This window comes from Elephas maximus, chromosome 3, assembly GCF_024166365.1.
Source record: "Elephas maximus indicus isolate mEleMax1 chromosome 3, mEleMax1 primary haplotype, whole genome shotgun sequence".
Taxonomy (NCBI): domain Eukaryota; kingdom Metazoa; phylum Chordata; class Mammalia; order Proboscidea; family Elephantidae; genus Elephas; species Elephas maximus.
The window spans coordinates 89,752,584-89,770,474 of NC_064821.1; the positions used below are offsets into that span (position 1 = coordinate 89,752,584).

General features: G+C 38.1%; 1 protein-coding gene across 1 annotated transcript in view; it reads right to left on the minus strand.

The window, feature by feature from the left end:
• The window catches only part of LOC126071728 (cytochrome P450 4X1-like), a 58,422-nt gene that overhangs the window by 17,617 nt on the left and 22,914 nt on the right, over nucleotides 1-17,891 (minus strand). The window contains exons 5-8 of the mRNA XM_049875963.1: nucleotides 10,870-10,997; nucleotides 10,631-10,785; nucleotides 5,042-5,148; nucleotides 4,280-4,470 (exon numbers count right to left, since the gene is read on the minus strand). Coding sequence (XP_049731920.1) covers nucleotides 4,280-4,470; nucleotides 5,042-5,148; nucleotides 10,631-10,785; nucleotides 10,870-10,997 — 581 coding nt within the window. The remainder of the gene's footprint in view (nucleotides 1-4,279; nucleotides 4,471-5,041; nucleotides 5,149-10,630; nucleotides 10,786-10,869; nucleotides 10,998-17,891) is intronic.

The window sequence follows — 17,891 nt, forward strand, 5'->3', positions numbered from 1 at the left end:
CATTAACATCATAGAGGTAGGATTTACAGCACATAGGAAAATCATATCTGGTGACAAAATGGTGGGCAAACACACAATACTGGAAATCATGGCCTACTCAAGTTGACACATATTTTGGGGGGACATAGTTCAATCCATGACAGCATCTATACAAAACCAACAGCCAACATCATTCTAAACATAGAGAGGCTGAAAGCATTTCCCCCTGAGAATGGAAACAAAACAAGGATGCTTTTACTACCATTCCTATTTAATATTGTGCTGGAATTCCTAGCTAGAGCTATAAGACAAGAAAAGAAATAAAGGGCATTCAAATTGGAAAAGAAGAAGTAAAGCAATCTCTATTCATATATGATATGATCCTATACATAGAGAACCCCAAAGATTTTACAAGAAAACTACTGGAACTGACAGAAAGATTCATCAGAGTTGTAGGATACAAGATCAACATACAAAAACAAGTTGGATTCCTAGAAACAACAATAAGAACTTCTAAAAGGAAGTCAGGAAAATGATACCATTTATCATAGCCCCTAAAAAGATAAAATGCTTAGGAATAAATCTAAACAGGGACATAAAAGACCTATACAAAGAAAACTACAAAAGAGTATTGCAAGAAACCAAACAAGACCTAAGTAAATGGAAAAATACACCATGCTCATGGATAGGAAGACTCAACATTGTGAAAATGTCAATCCTACCCAAAGTGATCTACAGATATAATGCAATCTCGATCCAAGTACCAACAGCATTCTCTAATGATATGGAAAAACTAATCACCAACTTTATATGGAAAGGAAAGAGGCCCAGGATAGGCAAAGCATTACTGAAGAAAAAGAGCAAAGTGGGAGGCTTCACACTACCTGATCTGAAAACCTACTATACAGCCATGGTTGTCAAAACAGCCTGGTACTGGTGCGACAACAGACACATAGACCATAGAAGAGAATGAAGAACCCAGAGGTAAATCCATCCACCTGTGGTCTGTGATCTTTGACGAGGGACCAAAGTGCATTAAATGGGGAAAAGACAGTCTTTTTATCAAATGGTGCATGCAAAACCAGATGTCCATCTGTAGAAAAATGAAACATGACCCATACTTCACACCATACACAAAAACTAACTCAAAATGGATCAAAGACCTAAATATAAAACTTAAAATGGTAAAGATCATGGAAAAAAAATTATGTACAACACTTGAGGCCCTAATACATGGCATAAATACAATACAGACCATAACTAAAGATCCACAAACACCAGAGGATGAACTAGATAACTTCAGAGCTCCTAAAAAGTAAACACTTGTGCTCATCAAAAGACTTCACCCAAAGAATAGAAAGAAAACCTTCAGAATAGGAGAAGATTTTTGGCTATGACATATCCAATGAGGGTCTAATCTCTAAAATCTATAGAATACTTCAACACTGCAACAATAAAAACACAAATAATCCAATTAAAAAATGCACCAAGAATATGAACAGACACTTCACCAAAGAAGATATTCAGGTGGCTAACAGATGCATGAGGAAATGTTAGCCATCATCAGCCATTAAACCAAAACCAGTTGCCGTCAAGTCGATTTCAACTCATAGTGACCCTATAAGACAGAGTAGAACTGCCCCATAGGGTTTCCAAGGAGCAGCTGGTGGATTTGAACTTTTAACCTTATGGTTAGCAGTCAGTTGGTCTCTTATCCACTGCACCACCAGGGGTCCCACTAGCCATTAGAGAAATGCAAGTCAAAACTACAATGAGATAACATCTCACCCCAACATTACACACTAATCAAAAAAACAGAAAATAACAAATGTTGGAGAGGTTGCAGGGAGATTTGAACTCTTATGCACTGCTGGTAGGAATGTAAAATGCTACAACCACTATGGAAATGGATAAGGTACCTCCTTAAAAAGCTAGAAATAGAAATACCACATGATTCAGCAATCCCAATCCTAGGAATATAACCTAGAAAAATAAGAGCTGTCACACGAATAGACACGTGCACACCAAGGCTCACTGCAGCATTATTCACAATAGCAAAAAGATGGAAACAACCTCGATGTCCATCAACAGATGAATGGATAAACAAATTATGGTACACACAAACAATGGAATATTACACAACAATAAAGGGCAATGATGAATCCTCATAGCATCTCACAGTATGGATGAACCTGGAGTGCATTATGCTGAGTGAAGTAAGTCAACCACAAAAGGATAAATATTATATGAGACTACTTAAAAAAAAAAAACAAGAAAAGGTTTACACACAGAAAAAAAAAACTTTGATGGCTACTAGGGAGGAGATTCGGGAAGGGAAATCACTAAGTACACAGTAGAAAGTGTTAACTTTGGTGAAGGGAAAGACAACACACAATATGAGGGAATTCACCACATCATGACCAAAGCAAAGTCATAGAAACTTCCTAGACACATCCAAACACCTTGAGGGACTGAGTTACTAGGGCTGAGGGCTGGGGACTATGGTCTCAGAGGACATCTAGGTCAACTGACATAACATAGTTTATAATGAAAATGTCCTACATCCTACTTTGGTGAGTAGTGTCTGGGGTATTAAAAGCTTGCAAGCAGCCATGTAAGATACATCTATTGGTTCCAGCACATTCAGAGCAAAGGAGAATGAAGAAAACTAAAGACACAAGGAAAATATAAATCCAAAGGACTAATGGACCACATGAACCACAGCCTCCACCAGACTGAGCCCAGAAGAACTAGATGGTACCTGGCCACCGTCACTGATGGATCTGATAGGGATCATAACAGAGGGTCCCAGGCAGAGTGGGAGAAAAATGCAGAACAAAATTCAAATTCACAAAAAACAACCAGACTTACTGGTCTGACAGAGACTGGAGGAACCCCTGAGGCTATGGCCACCGGACACCCTGCTAACTCAGAACCGAAGCCACTCCCAAAGTCCACTTTTCAGCTAAAGATTAGACAGGGCTTTAAAACAATAACATGTGTGAGGAACGTGCTTCTTAGTTCAATCTAGTATATGAGACCAAATGGGCAACACCTGCCCAAAAGCAAAGATGAGAAGCCAGGAAGGAACAGGAAAACTGAATGAATGGACACTGAGAACCCAGGGTGGAAAGGGAAAGGCAGAGAGTGCTGACACATTGCAGGGATCGCAACTAATGTCACAAAACACTTTGTATAAAAAATTTTTGAATGAAAAACTAATTTGCATGTAAACTTTCACCTAACACACACGCACACATACACACGCACGCCCACACCAAATCCAAAGCCAGTCCTGATAACTGAAGTTGGTAGCAGGTGTCAGGGTAGGATGTCCACACGGATGGAGCTGCTCATTTGGGTCTCTCAGAAGAGAAGTCCCACTTGAATCAAACCCTACTCAAATTTTAAATGGAAGCCTCAGGATCAAGCCCCCATTTGCAATGCAGCAGACCCTGGGTGAAAGAAAAAAAATGGTCATCTACACACCACTGATTAGAAAAACAATGAAATAGGTCATTTATGGATGGGTGAACTTCTTTAGCAAAAGACAAAGGGATATTGGGCTCTCTTGAAAACTGGATACTTCTGCTTTCACTTATATATGTCTTGACGTTCTATGGTTACCAATGTCATAAAGTCAATCTGTGACTTACACCGTTTGTTGCCTCAGCATCCATTAATTCCTTCTAGTTTCCCTTTCACCCAGTTTCTGACATATCCAATACTATCTTGTCACACAGTCTCTCAACAGTTGTAGTCTCTAACTAACCCTCCCAACCATGCCCCATACGATTTCCAATGATAGAGAACTCGTTGTCATCTTGTAACTCAGTCTCTCAATGGCCACAGTTACTCCTTGCCCCTCCTGGCTATGCCTCATATGGATGCCCATAATTATAATTTCTCCCTTTTCCTGCACTAATGCATGAAAAATGTTTTAAACTAACCAATAAGACTACCATGCACTAACCCTGAGACCTCACCATGAATGCTATACATGAACTCTCTCCTACAATTCCAACTTGTTGCCTTGTACTGGGGTACAACCTTCTGTGTGGCCCTGCACTGAGATGTGCTGTAGTTTCCACTCTGGACCTATAAGTATTAAATTTGATTTGTTTCCTGGCCTTCCTATGTGAGTTTTACTTCCACATGCTGCACCTGACAGACCATTCAAGACACCCACAGACTCCCTTTGGGTCAAAATTAAAACTTAATACACAAGGTACCAGAAGAAAGAATAAAGCAAAATCTCAGGAGAAGACTGGGCTGAAATGTTTAGGGATGTAGATCTTACCAGATGATGGAAGACCCATCCCCCAGGATGTCCCTGATTTCCTCTCGGCATCTCTGCTGGTGCTCAGGGTTCAGAGCCAGGCAGTAGAGGAGCCAGGAGATGCCCCCTGCTGTGGTGTCATGCCCTGACAATATGAATGTGTTCACCTCAGACAATAAGTCAGTGTCTGAGAAGCTGTCTTCATTTTCAGCCTAGAAAATACAGTAGAGATAGTTTTCTGCAATGTCAGTTTATAGATGTTTGGAGTTCCAACCAAAATAATGGTCTTAAAGAAAATTAGGGTTTCAGATAGGAGTTTCAACTTTAATTCAGTTCAACAAATATACTGTATGAGCCACAACGATAGCTAGGGCATAAAGAAAACCAAGGTTGGATAAGAAATTCAGGCCTTGCAAAGAGTCACCCTCAATCATCAGGCCTTAAAAAGCTCTTCAGCCTTCCAGATTTATCTAGATTTTTCAGTGCCTCATCCTCATCATTATACCAGCTTATACTGTCACCCAGTTTCCTGTGTTTCTCTGATCTACCTTGACATACCTAAATCCTATCAAATAAAAATTTAGTCTTATCTGATTCTTTCCAGTGATAGAATTGCAGAATTCTGCCTTTCCCCAAAACCACATGGAGCCAATTCATCAATTCAAATTATTGTTAAATTTAGTCAATCAATTTTGCCGCATCTCCCCACCACACTCCTACTGAACCACACACCTACATAATTAATTAGCTATTTGAGGAAGCTCAAAAATTTGGCAGATTTACCTGGGCAGAAAGGACAATATCCAGAAAGTCCTGGTACTTCCTCTTCTGAGTATTATCCTGCTTCTTCTCATCCTGGAGAGATTTCTTTCTGTCCTGGACTATCTTTTCTGGGGTAGAATAACAGTTCCCCATTACCAAAGTGACAGCAAAGTCAATAAAGTCAAATAAATGGCAAACCTTGGCCCACGAATAGCTTCAGATTTTGCCTAATTTCCTAAGGTTGGAGTGGGTACATTATATTTAAATCGATTAAATTTTTACAGGTATTTATTTTCCCATCAAATGGTTACCCTGTGATCAAAGCTCCAAAGAGAAACACAGGAGACAAAAAACATAGTTTATGTTACTAAATCCATTGCTATAGGGTCGATCCCGAATGATAACAACCCTATAGGACTTAGAACTGCTCCACAGGGTTTCCAAGGCTGTAATCTTTATGGAAACAGACTGCAACATCTTTCTCCTGCAGAGCAGGTGGTGCGTTCGAACCGCTGACCGTTTGGTTAGCAGCCGAGTGCTTAACCACTGCACAACCAGGGTTCCTTTATTTAGATGACTAGGTAGACAATATAACACAGGTGATTTCAAATTTAGATGCAAGTGATCAATCGTTCATTTCTTCCTCAGTCTAAATACCTTATTTTCATGGAAAAGTTATCAAATGAAATTGGGTAAAATGTAAAACAGGCAAAGAAATTCCAGCACATGCATAATCGAAGGGCCTGAAATAAAACACAGAACAAAAATGCGAATCAGAATGAATATTTAAAATCATAATCCAAGAAAACTTTCTGGAAATAAGAAACTTAAATATACATATTGAAAGGCCTGCCCTATGCCTGGAAAAACTGAAACAGAATGACCAACTCTAAAATATATCCTAGTAAAAGCATTAGACATTAAAGACAGCAAAAAAAAAAAAAAAACTCCTCGGAGTCATCAGACAAAAAGACCAAATAATTTTCAAGGGTAAGAAAATTAGGCTAGCATCATAATCCTCAAGAACAATAAAAAAACCAAGGTAACACCAGAGCATATTTTCAAGAAACTCAAGGAAAAAAATGTGTAAGTTAAAAATTTATAGCCAACCAAACTATCCTGCAAGTATCAAAGCTATATAAAAACATTTTTAAACTTGCAAGAACTGTGCTCACGAGCCCTTCCTGAGGAATCTGTAGAGAATGAGCTTCATCTAACCAAGAGATTACTAGAAAAGCTTCATTAAAAGAACTGAAGTGGGCATTTAACAGATTTAATTCTAGATCTAAGAACAGGAACCTGGGTGGAAGAATAATACATAAATATTAAAAGTAAAGGTAAATTCAACTAAAAATAGGGAGAAATAAAGAGAAAAGTAGAATAAAATTGCTGACAGAGTAGAACTGCCCCTTGGATTTCCTGGGAGTGGACTACTGCATCTTTCTCTCATAGAGAGGCTAGTAGGTTCTATTAGCAGCTGAGCTCTTAACTACTGCACCACTGGGCTCCTTAATTCTATAGGTAATAAGTGGGAACCAAAGGACACAATTTAAAACTGACATGACAGTAACATTTTAAATAAGGAAAGGGGGGATTAATGAGCCCACAAAAGAACTAAATACTATGGTACCCATAGAACAAAAATATAAACCTTAAATATCAAAAGACATTATACTGAAAAAAGCAAAGAAGACATATCACATAAAGAAACACAGTAATCATAAAACAATAATATGAAATCACTGAGACCAAATATAACAGTCATTTCAAAAACTGGAAATGGGAATGTCTCACTTATCAAAATAAAAAGATTCTCCTTTTGACCCATAAAGGGAAACCCACCTATATGCTGCATGTAAGAGACACACCTAAAACAAAGTAATTCAAAATGGCTAAAAATAAAGAAAATGGGTAAAGTTATCCTAGGCGAATGGAATTGATAAGAAAGCAAGGGTTGCAATCTTTATATCAGAAAAAGCAGAATTCAAGCAAAAAGAGTATTCAATGAGACAAACAAGGTCACTTTTTAAAGCTAAAAGCCACAATTACACAATATATAATAGTTATAAATATATACACACCAAAAAACACAGCAGCATCCATTTAAAGCAGAAACTACAGGAGATGAAAGGAGGATCAGGCATAATCACACTAACAAAAGGAGCCTTTAACATATGACTCTCAATACAAGACAGTTAAAGTGAACAAAAGTAAGTAAGTATATTGAAGACCTAAACAAAGTAATCAATAAGGTAGAGCATATGGGGAGAAAAATCAAGCACCATAGAGAATAAACCTTCTTCTCAACAAAAGTCAATCATATATTAAACTGAGGAAAACATTAATAAGTTCCACAGAGGAGAAATATTACAAATAATACTCTAATCATAAGGAGATAAAACTAGAAATTAAAAAAATTCAAAACCAAAAAGCTCTTAAACCTAGAAATTCATAAATCTTCTATCAAACAATTCTTGGGTGAAAGGAGAATACAAGCATAAATCACATAATTTCTGAAAAAATGATAATGAAAAGATTATTTATCATAATATATGGGATATTTTTAATCAGTGACCAAGGGAAAATTCATAGCCTTAAATACATATAGCAGTAAAAATGAAAATAAATACATTAAACCCTAAGATACTAGAGAACAACAACAAAATAAGCCAAATAAAGCACAAGGCAGAAAAAAAAAATAACAAAAATTAATAAGTTAAAGAATAGAAAAACACTAGACTAAACCAATAAATCAAAATCCTGGTTCTTCAATAGTAGACAAAATACTACCTAATTTAAAAAAGGAATGAAAGGAACAAAGCACAAAAATATACAAAATAAGAAATGACATGGGAAAAACATCAATACAGAGAATTTTTTTTAAAGTCAACTTCTATGCAAACAAATTTTAAACCTAAATGAAATGGATAATTTCCCAGGAAAATTCAATATGCCAAAACTAGCCCCAGCAACGATAGAAAACTTAAACAAACTTCAAATTTCCACAGAAGAAATGGAGAAAGATATAAGGTAATTTTATCCCCTACTCCCCCAAAAAAGCACCAGACCTAGGTGATTTCAAAGGGCGAGTCTACCAAACCTTCGAGACTACATAGTCCAATGCTACCTGAACTGTTTCATAGCACAGGAAATAAAACATTCCAATTTTTTTATAAAGCAAGTGTACCACTGGTATATAAGTCTGAATAAAGAGAGAGAGAGAAAAGATAAAATAGCAGACCAATATCACTTAGGAATATTATGCAAAATCATAAATAAAATATTAATGCATAGTTTCTAAACTCACATTAAGAAAATAAACCATGACCAAGCAGGGATGCAAAGGAGGCTCAATATTAGGAACTCGGTTAATATAATACACTGTATTAACAAGTCTGAGGAGGAAAACCAGGATTCTTTTCAATGATGCTGAAAAAGCCTTTGACAAAATTCAATATCCAGTTCTAATGAAAACACTAAAGAAAATAGAGACAAATAGTGAGGTTGATTCTTACAATAATATTCTCAATAAATTGTGCCTTCCTGTGTCCTAGCTCCTTTACAATGTGATGTTTTCATTCTTCCCACCAGGAAGTGGAGCCTATTTCTCCACATCTTTGAAGGTCTTATGACTTATTCAGACCAAGAGAATATAGCATAAGTGATATTCTGAGACTTCTGAACCTAGGCCTTAAGAAGACTTGGACTTTCCTTTTTTGCCTAGAGTCCTGAGCCATTATCTAAAGAAGTCCAGGCTATTCTGCGGGACGGTGGGGGTAGGAGGTGGAGGGAGGGCACATAGAGACAGGCCATAAGAAGAAAGAGAAAGAACCCAGCATTCCAACTGTCCCAGCTGAGGAATAAAAAATGTGAGTGAGGCCATCTTAAACCTCCAGCCCAAACTGTGACCAAGTAAATCATTCCAGTTAACACTGTATGAAGAAGAAATTAGCTGTTCCAGGTGATCCCTGCCCAGCCAACTCACAGAATTATAACAAATAAAATGGTTGTTTTAAGCTACTAGGTTTTGGGAGTGGTTTATTTTATTTTTTAGAAATACGTAACTCATACAGTTGGATACTTCCTTAACATGATATTATATAAATGTAAATTTACCTATCCATTTATTTATTCAGGACCGGGCAGTGTTTCGTTCTGTTGTGCATAGGGTTGCTATGAGTCAGAACTGACTCGACTGCACCTAACAACAACAACAACATTTCTTTATTCATTTACACCTCAGTTCAAACCCATTGTTTTACTTAAAGGGGGGAAATTCCAGATATTTTCACTAAGGGCAATAACAAGGCAAGGCTGTCCACGATTTCTATTTCTACTTAATCTTTTACTGGAGGTATTAGCCAATGCAATTAGACAAGAGAAAACAATTAGAAACATATGAATTAGAAAAGAAGTAAAACCATCTTTATTTGCAGATGACACGACAGTATACCTGGAAAACCCTAGAGAATTAATAACAGAACTACCTCAAACAATAATTTTATATTCTGTTACCTTGCCGAACTCTTTTACCATGCAAATATTATTAGATTTTGTATGCACAATAAACAGTTAGAAGATCTAATGGAAGACAAAGCCCAATTTACAACAGTAACAACAACAAAAAAAGATAAAGTATATAGGAATAAACTTAATTAATGTACAATACTTATATGAGGAAAATTTTCTAAAAAAACCCTGAAAGATTCAAAAATAAACTTGAGTATATGAAAGATAACCCTTGCTCTTGGATAGGATGTCTCAGCATCAACAAGATGTCAGTTTCTCCCAGGTTAATTTATAAAGTTAATGTATTCCCAATAAAAATACCAAACACTTTCTTCTGGAGCTAGACAAGTTGATACTAAGGTTCATATGGAAAAATAAATATGTAAAATAGTTAAGAAAACAATGGAAAGAACAAGCTCTGTAGTATATTAAAACATACTACAAAGTCTCTATAATTAAAGCAGTGTGATTTGAGCACACGAATAGATAGACCAATGGATAGAACAGAAAGTCCAGAAACAGATTCAAGTACATATGCCAATTTAGAATATGATAAAGACAGTATTTCAAATCACTGGAATAGATGAGCTTTTTAATAAATAATGATGACTCTGGATGTATCATGGCATTCATGAAAAGTAATGTTGAATTGCTTGGAAAGCTTAATCTATTTCAATTTTTATGTTTATGTTTTGCTAAATCTATTTTTGAATCAAGGTTCTTTAGAAATTCACCTTCATGTTTACTCTGTCCCCTTATTCATTCCATGTTGTCATTATTACCTCAATCACTGTGCAAAAAGCCCTATGTCATGCATGTTTTGAAATCTTAAATGCCCACTTATCATATTTCTATCAATAACAATTGTGGATAACAAAACTTTATAATACATAGAAAAGTTCTGATAAGATTAACTACTACCCTGGATGCAGCGTCCTCTTCCAAAGGACTCAAGTTGTCTTTCATTTGAGCAGTGTCCATATAAAAGCTCAATTAAAAACAACAATTATTTCTTTTTTCACATGGAGGCCTAACCCTCTAGACAGACACACTATGACCGTGACAGTGTGTGGACTTGGGCAGCCCAAATCCAAGAAATACCTGTATACTGATGTAGCACTTGGTTTAACTCCTGGAATCGGTGGCCCTCAGGGCTGAAATTGAAAATTCTGTCATGGTGATGCAAGAAGCTGTACATGCGGTAAAAGATGATTTTGCCGAGTTCAAACACTGCTTTTACATAAGGGTCATTGGTGCTAGAAGAGAGAGTTGAGACAATGTGTTAATAAGTGACTTCAATAATGGTTCACAAGTATCTTTTTTGTTCTCCTGTCACTAACCCGTTTATCTGGCAGTTGGTCTCCTGGGTGAAAGCACATTTCAAGAGTATGTCCAGGGTCATCAAGTTGATGTGTTCAAAGACCTCCACAGTTGCGTGCTGAGTGCTTAACATCTTCTCCCACTTATCCTGGCACAGGAAGTCAAGATCAGCATCATCACTGTCATCAAACTGCCTTTTTTTGATGGTTCCTCCACGTTCTCTGCCTTATGCTTTAAAGAAGACAAACCTGGCCCATCAGGAACCAAAGGTCATATAAGTAAATAAGTCAGCTGCCTACTTTGGGCATGAGGAAGGGGAAAATATACCCAGCTGGATGGGAAAGAGCATGGAGGAAACTGTCTAACCTATAAACGGCTGAGTTAAGGATCTGTGGCCTTTCAATTATTATCATAACTCTGCTTTAAAACAGTTCATTACAAGGGATGATTTGATACAAGACCCGTAATTATACGGAGTTTCCTCAGGGGTTCTTCCAGCTTCAGTCCCCACATTGCTAGAAACCCTATTACTACTTTCAACCACCAAAATCACACTAAATTTGCAACATTTCAAAGGCATTTTTGGGTTCAGAAATGGGGGACAGAGAGAAGCTGTGAAAAAGAGCAACTTGGGGGATTTGGTTCTAAGCCAAGCTACTGCCTATACCCACTCTAAACAAACCAACAATGACAACAAAAAACAGTTGCAATCAAGTAAATTCTGACATACCCTACGTGTGTCAGAATAGAACTGTGTTCCATAGAGTTTTCAATGCCTGATTTTTTGAAATGGAACACCAGATCTTTCTTCCAAGGTACCTCTGAGTGGATTTGAACCACCAACCTTTTGGCTAGTAGCCAAGAACTTAATCATCTGTGCCACCCAGGGACTATTGTGCCCATTCTACATATTGTTGTACAACAGAACAAAACACTGCCCGGTCTTGTGCCATTCTCACAGTCATTGATATGCTTGAACTCATTTTGCAGGCACTGTGTCAATCCATCTTGTTGAAGGTCTTCTTCTTTTTCACTGACCTTCTACTTTACCAAGCATGATGTCCTTCTCCAGGGACTGTTCCCTCCTGATAACATGTCCAAAGTACATGAGAAGAGTCTCGCCATCCTCGCTTCTAAGGAGCATTTTAGCTGTACTTTTTCCAAGACAGATTTGTTCGTTCTTCTGGCAGTTCACTGTATATTCAATACTCTTTGTCAACACCATAATACAAAGGCATCAATTCTTTGGTCTTCCTTATCCATTGCCCAGTTTTCACATGCATATGAGGTGATTGAAAACACCAGGGCTTGGATCAGGCACACCTTAGTCCTCAGGGTGACATCTTTGCTTTTTAACACTTTAAAGAGGTCTTTTGCAGCAGATTTGCCCAATGTAAAACGTCCTTTGATTTCTTGACTCCTGTTTCCATCGGTGTTGATTGTGGATCCAAGTAAAATGACATTCTTGACAACTTCAACCTTTTCTCCGTTTATCATGATGTTGCTTATTGGTCCAGTGGTCAGGATTTTTGTTTTATGTTGAGGTGTGATCCATGCTGAAGGCTGTGGTCTTTGATTTTCATCAGGAAGTGCTTCAAGTCCTCTTCACTTTCAGCAAGCAAGGCTGTGTCATCTGCATATCGCAGGTTGTTAACGAGTCCTCCTCCAATCCTGATGCTGCATTCTTCTTCATATAGCCCTGTTTCTCGGATTAGTTGCCCAGTATACAGTTTGAATAAGTATGGTGAAACGATACAACCGTGACACACACCTTTCCTGATTTTAACCCACACAGTATTCCCTTGTTCTGTTTGAACAACTATCTCTTGGTCTATGTACAGGTTCCACATGAGCACAATTAAGTGTTCTGGAATTCCCATTTTTTCACAATGTTATCCATAGTTTATTATGGTCCACACAGTCAAAATGCTTTTGCATAGTCAATAGAACACAGGTAAACATCTTTCTGGTATTCTCTGCCTTCAGCCATGATCCATTTGACATCAGCAGTGATATTCCTCTTTCCATGCTTCTTCTGAATCTGGCTTGAGCTTCTGGCAGTTCCCTGTCGATGTACTGCTGCAACTGTTTTTGAATTATGTTTAGCAAAATATTACTTTTGTGAGAAATTACTGATATTGTTAAATAATTTCTACATTCCATTGTATCACTTTTCCTTGGGATGGACAAAAATATGGACCTCTTCCAGTTGGTTGGCCAGGTAACTGTCCTCCAAATTTCTTGGCATAGCTGAGTGAGTGCTTCCAGGGTTGCATTCATTTGTTGAAACATCTCAATTGATATTACGTCAACTCTTGGAGCCTTGTCTTTAGCAAATGCCTTAAGTGCAGCTTGCACTTCTTCCTTCAATACCAACAGTTCTTGATTGTATGCTGCCTCCTAAAATGGTTGAACATCGATCAGTTCTTTTCGGTAATGACTCTGTATATTCTTTCTACCCTCTTTTGATGCTTCCTTCATCCTTCAATATTTTGCCCATAGAATCCTTCACTATTACAACTTGAGGCTTGAATTTTTTCTTCATTTCTTTCAGCTTGAGAAATGCTGAGCGTGTTCTTACATTTCATTGTAATACTTTACTTTGTCTTCTTGAGCCACCCTTTGAAATCTCATATGCAAGTTCAAGTTGAAGCTGAAGAAAATTAAAACAAGTACACAAGAGCCAAAGTACAACCTTGGGTAGAACTTAGAAACCATCTCAAGAATAGATTTGACACATCAAACTCTAATCACCAAAGACCAGATGAATTGTGGGATGACATCAAGGACTTCTTACATGAAGAAAGCAAAGGGTCATTAAAAGACAGGAAAGAAAGAAAAGACCAAAAACAATATCAGAAGAGACTCTGAAACTTGTTCTTGAACGAAGAGTAGCCAAAGTGAATGGAAGAAATGATGAAATAAGAGAGGTGAAAATATTTTTAAAGGGTGGCTCAAGAAGACGAAAGTATTATAATGAAATCTGTAAAGACCATTCTACCTACCCACAAAAAGACTCACTCATACTACCTGAAATGTTTTGCTTGACTTTATTAAGCTGCCATAAAGTCCACAGTTGAAAATATATTTGCAATAACAAGCACTTGGTGTAAAAATACAAATAAATCTAAATGTTTATGTTCTGTTCAACCTATATTCGTTGAAGGCTTATAGGCACTGGCTAGTTACTTAGGACTCAGAGACCCTCAATAAAAAGCAGAGATATTTTTAAACATTTACTGTCAATTGCATTTTACTTGGATCCACAATCGACGCCCGTGGAAACAGCAGTCAAGAAATAAAACTACAAATTGCACTGGGCAAATCTGCTACAAAAGACCTCTTTAAAGTGTTAAAAAGCACAGATGGCACTTTTAGGACTAAGGTGCACTTGACCCAAGCCATGGTGTTTTCAATAGCTTCACATGCATGTGAAAGCTGGACAATGCATAAGGAAGACCAAAGACAACTGACACCTTTAAATTATGTACAATGTTGGCGGAAAATGTTGAATACACCATGGACTGCCAAAAGGACGAACAAATCTGTCTTGGAAGAAGTGTAGCCAGAATGCTCCTTAGAAGTGAGGATGGCAAAACTTAGATTTAGATACTTTGGACAAATTTTCAGGAGGGATCAATCCCTGGAGAAGGACATCATGCTTGACAAAGTAGAGGGTCAGCAAAAAAGAGGAAGACCCTCAACAAGATGGACTGACACAGTGACTGCAACAATGGGCTCAAGCACAACAACGATCATGAGAGTGGCGCCGGACTGGGTAGTGTTTCGTTCTGTTGTACATAGTGTCGCTGTGAGTCAGAACTGACTTGACGGCACCTAACAACAACAGCATATGTCAATTGTTTAATCAGATACCTTTCACCCTGAATTAGGTAAGTTTTATTGAATAAAAATGGTGAGTTTAGAAGAACTGAAAGCAAAGGCCAGGATTTAAAGCTTGAGGCACTTGGAAATAAATACAGCAGATGAAGAAACTGTCAAAGGCATTTCAGAGAAGTGTGAGACTGAGAAATGAGGAAGGCAGAAATGGGGTATAGAAATAAAGATACAACCACTGGATGTTTTAAAATTGTGCTTAGAGTTGAACAGCATCCGAATTGGAAGAGGATGCTCTCCTCCCTCTCTATCCTGTACCATCTAGCTCTCTGCGTTGAGAATACACACAGGTAGTGTCACTGCAATTCCACCCAGCAGACTTCAGGTTAAATCTGCTTCTGCGAGCTTGGCTGAAAACCCAGTCAAGAAGCTGGTAACAGTGATTCTCTTTGGGAAAATGGAAAAGAGTGGAGGGAGGCTTTGGCTTTGTGTGTGACGTTTGAAATGTTTATGATGAATTCATATTAATGAATTACTTGCCCAATTTTAAAATAAATACGATTTAAAAATTGAAACTAACATACAAGTGGAGTTTTGGAATAGAACATGCCCATAGGGATGTTCCTCTGCAATGTCCACCTTTCCCTTTGGAGGGTGCAGATCAGCTCCTAATGATCCTTCATCACCTATGGGAGGAAACTTGCATCTGCTGACTCTAATTTAGACATTTATTCTTTTTTATTTTGTTGTTTTTGAGAATATACAAAGCAAAACATACACCAATTCAACCATTGCTACATGTATAATTCATTGACACTGATTACATTCTTTCAGTTGTGCAATCATTCTCACCCTCCTTTTCTGAGTTGTTCTTCCATCATTAACTAAAATCACTGCCCCCTAAGGTTCCTATCTTGCTGTTGTCACTTGGTCCCGTATAAACCAAACTAAACCAAAACCTCCCATGTGTCTGTCAGTTTGTGGTATTGTGGGGGCTTCTGTGTTGCTGTGATGCTGGAAGCTATGCCACCGGTATTCAGATACCAGCAGGGTCACCCATGGAGGATAGATTTCAGCTGAGCTTCCAAACAAAGACAGACTAGGAAGAAGGACCCCACAGTCTACTTCTGAAAAGCATTAGCCAGTGAAAACCTTATGAATAGCAGCGGAACATTGTCTGATATAGTGCTGGAAGATGAACCCCCCAGGTTGGAAGGCACTCAAAAGACGACTGGGGAAGAGCTGCCTCCTCAAAGTAGAGTTGACCTTAATGACGTGGATGGAGTAAAGCTTTCGGTCCCTTCATTTGCTGATGTGGAGCGACTCAAAATGAGAAGAAACAGCTGCAGACATCCATTAATAATCGGAATCTGGAATGTATGAAGTACGAATCTAGGAAAACTGGAAATTGTCAAAAATGAAATGGAACGCATAAACATGAATATCCTAAGCGTTAGTGAGCTGAAACGGACTGGTATTGGCCATTTTGAATCGGACAATCATATCGTCTACTATGCTGGGAATGACAACTCGAAGAGGAATGGTGTTGCATTCATTGTCAAAAAGAACATTTCAAGGTCTATCCTGATGTACAACACTGTCAGTGACAGGGTAATATCCATACACCTACAAGGAAGACCAGTTAATAGGACTATTATTCAAATTTACACACCAACCACTAGGGCCAGAGATGAAGAAATAGATTTCTATCAGCTGCTGCAGTCTGAAATTGATCAAACATGCAATCAAGATGCATCGATAATTACTGGTGATTTTAAAGCAAAAGTTGGAAACAAAGAAGAAGGATCAGTAGTTCGAAAATATGGCCTTGGTGATAGAAACAATGCTGGGAATCAAATGATAGAATTTTGCAAGACCAACGACTTCCTCATTGCAAATACCTTCATTCACCAACGTAAATGGTGACTATACACATGGGCCTCGCCAGATGGAACACACAGAAATCAAATTGACTATATCTATGGAAAAAGACGATGGAAAAGCTCAATATCATCAGTCAGAACGAGGCCAGGGGCCGACTGTGGAACAGACCATCAATTGCTCATATGCAAGTTCAAGCCAAAACTGAAGAAAATCAGAGCAAGTCCACGAGAGCCAAAATATGACCTTGAGTATATCCCACCTGAATTTAGAGACCATCTCAAGAATAGATTTGTTGCATTGAACACTGGTGACCGAAGACCCGGTGAGTTGTGGAATGACATCAAGGACATCATACATGAAGAAAGCAAGAGGTCATTGAAAAGACAGGAAAGAAAGAAAAGACCAACACAGATGTCGGAGGAGACTCTGAAACTTGCTCTCGAACATCGAGCAGCTAAAGCAAAAGGAAGAATTGATGAAGTAAAAGAACTGAACAGAAGATTTCAAAGGGTCGCTCGAGAAGACAAAGTACTATAATGACATGTGCAAAGAGCTGGAGATGGAAAACCAAAAGAGAAGAATACGCTCAGCATTTCTCAAGCTGAAAGAACTGAAGAAAAAATTCAAGCCCCAAATTGCAATAGTGAAGGATTCTATGGGGAAAATATTAAATGACACAGGAAGCATCACAAAAAGATGGAAGGAATACACAGAGTCATTATACCAAAAAGAATTAGTCGATGTTAAACCATTTCAAGAGGTGGCGTATGATCAGGAACCAATGGTACTGAACAAAGAAGTCCAAGCTGCTCTGAAGGCATTGGTGAAAAACAAGGCCCCAGGAATTGATGGAATATCAATTGAGATGTTTCAACAAACAGATGCAGCGCTGGAGGTGCTCACTCGTTTATGCCAAGAAATATGGAAGACAGCTTCCTGGCCAGCTGACTGGAACAGGTCCATATTTATGCCTATTCCCAAGAAAGGTGATCCAACCAAATGTGGAAATTATAGAACAATATCATTAATATCACACGCAAGCAAAATTCTGCTGAAGATCATCCAAAAAGGGCTGCAGCAGTATATCGACAGGGAACTGCCAGAAATTCAGGCTGGTTTCAAAAGAGGACGTGGAACCAGGGGTACCATTGCTGATGTCAGATGGATGATGGCTGAAAGCAGAGAATACCAGAAGGATGTTTACCTGTGTTTTCTTGACTATGCAAAGGCGTTTGGCTGTGTGGAACATAACAAATTATGGATAACACTGGGAAGAATGGGAATTCCAGAACACTTAATTGTGCTCATGAGGAACCTTTAC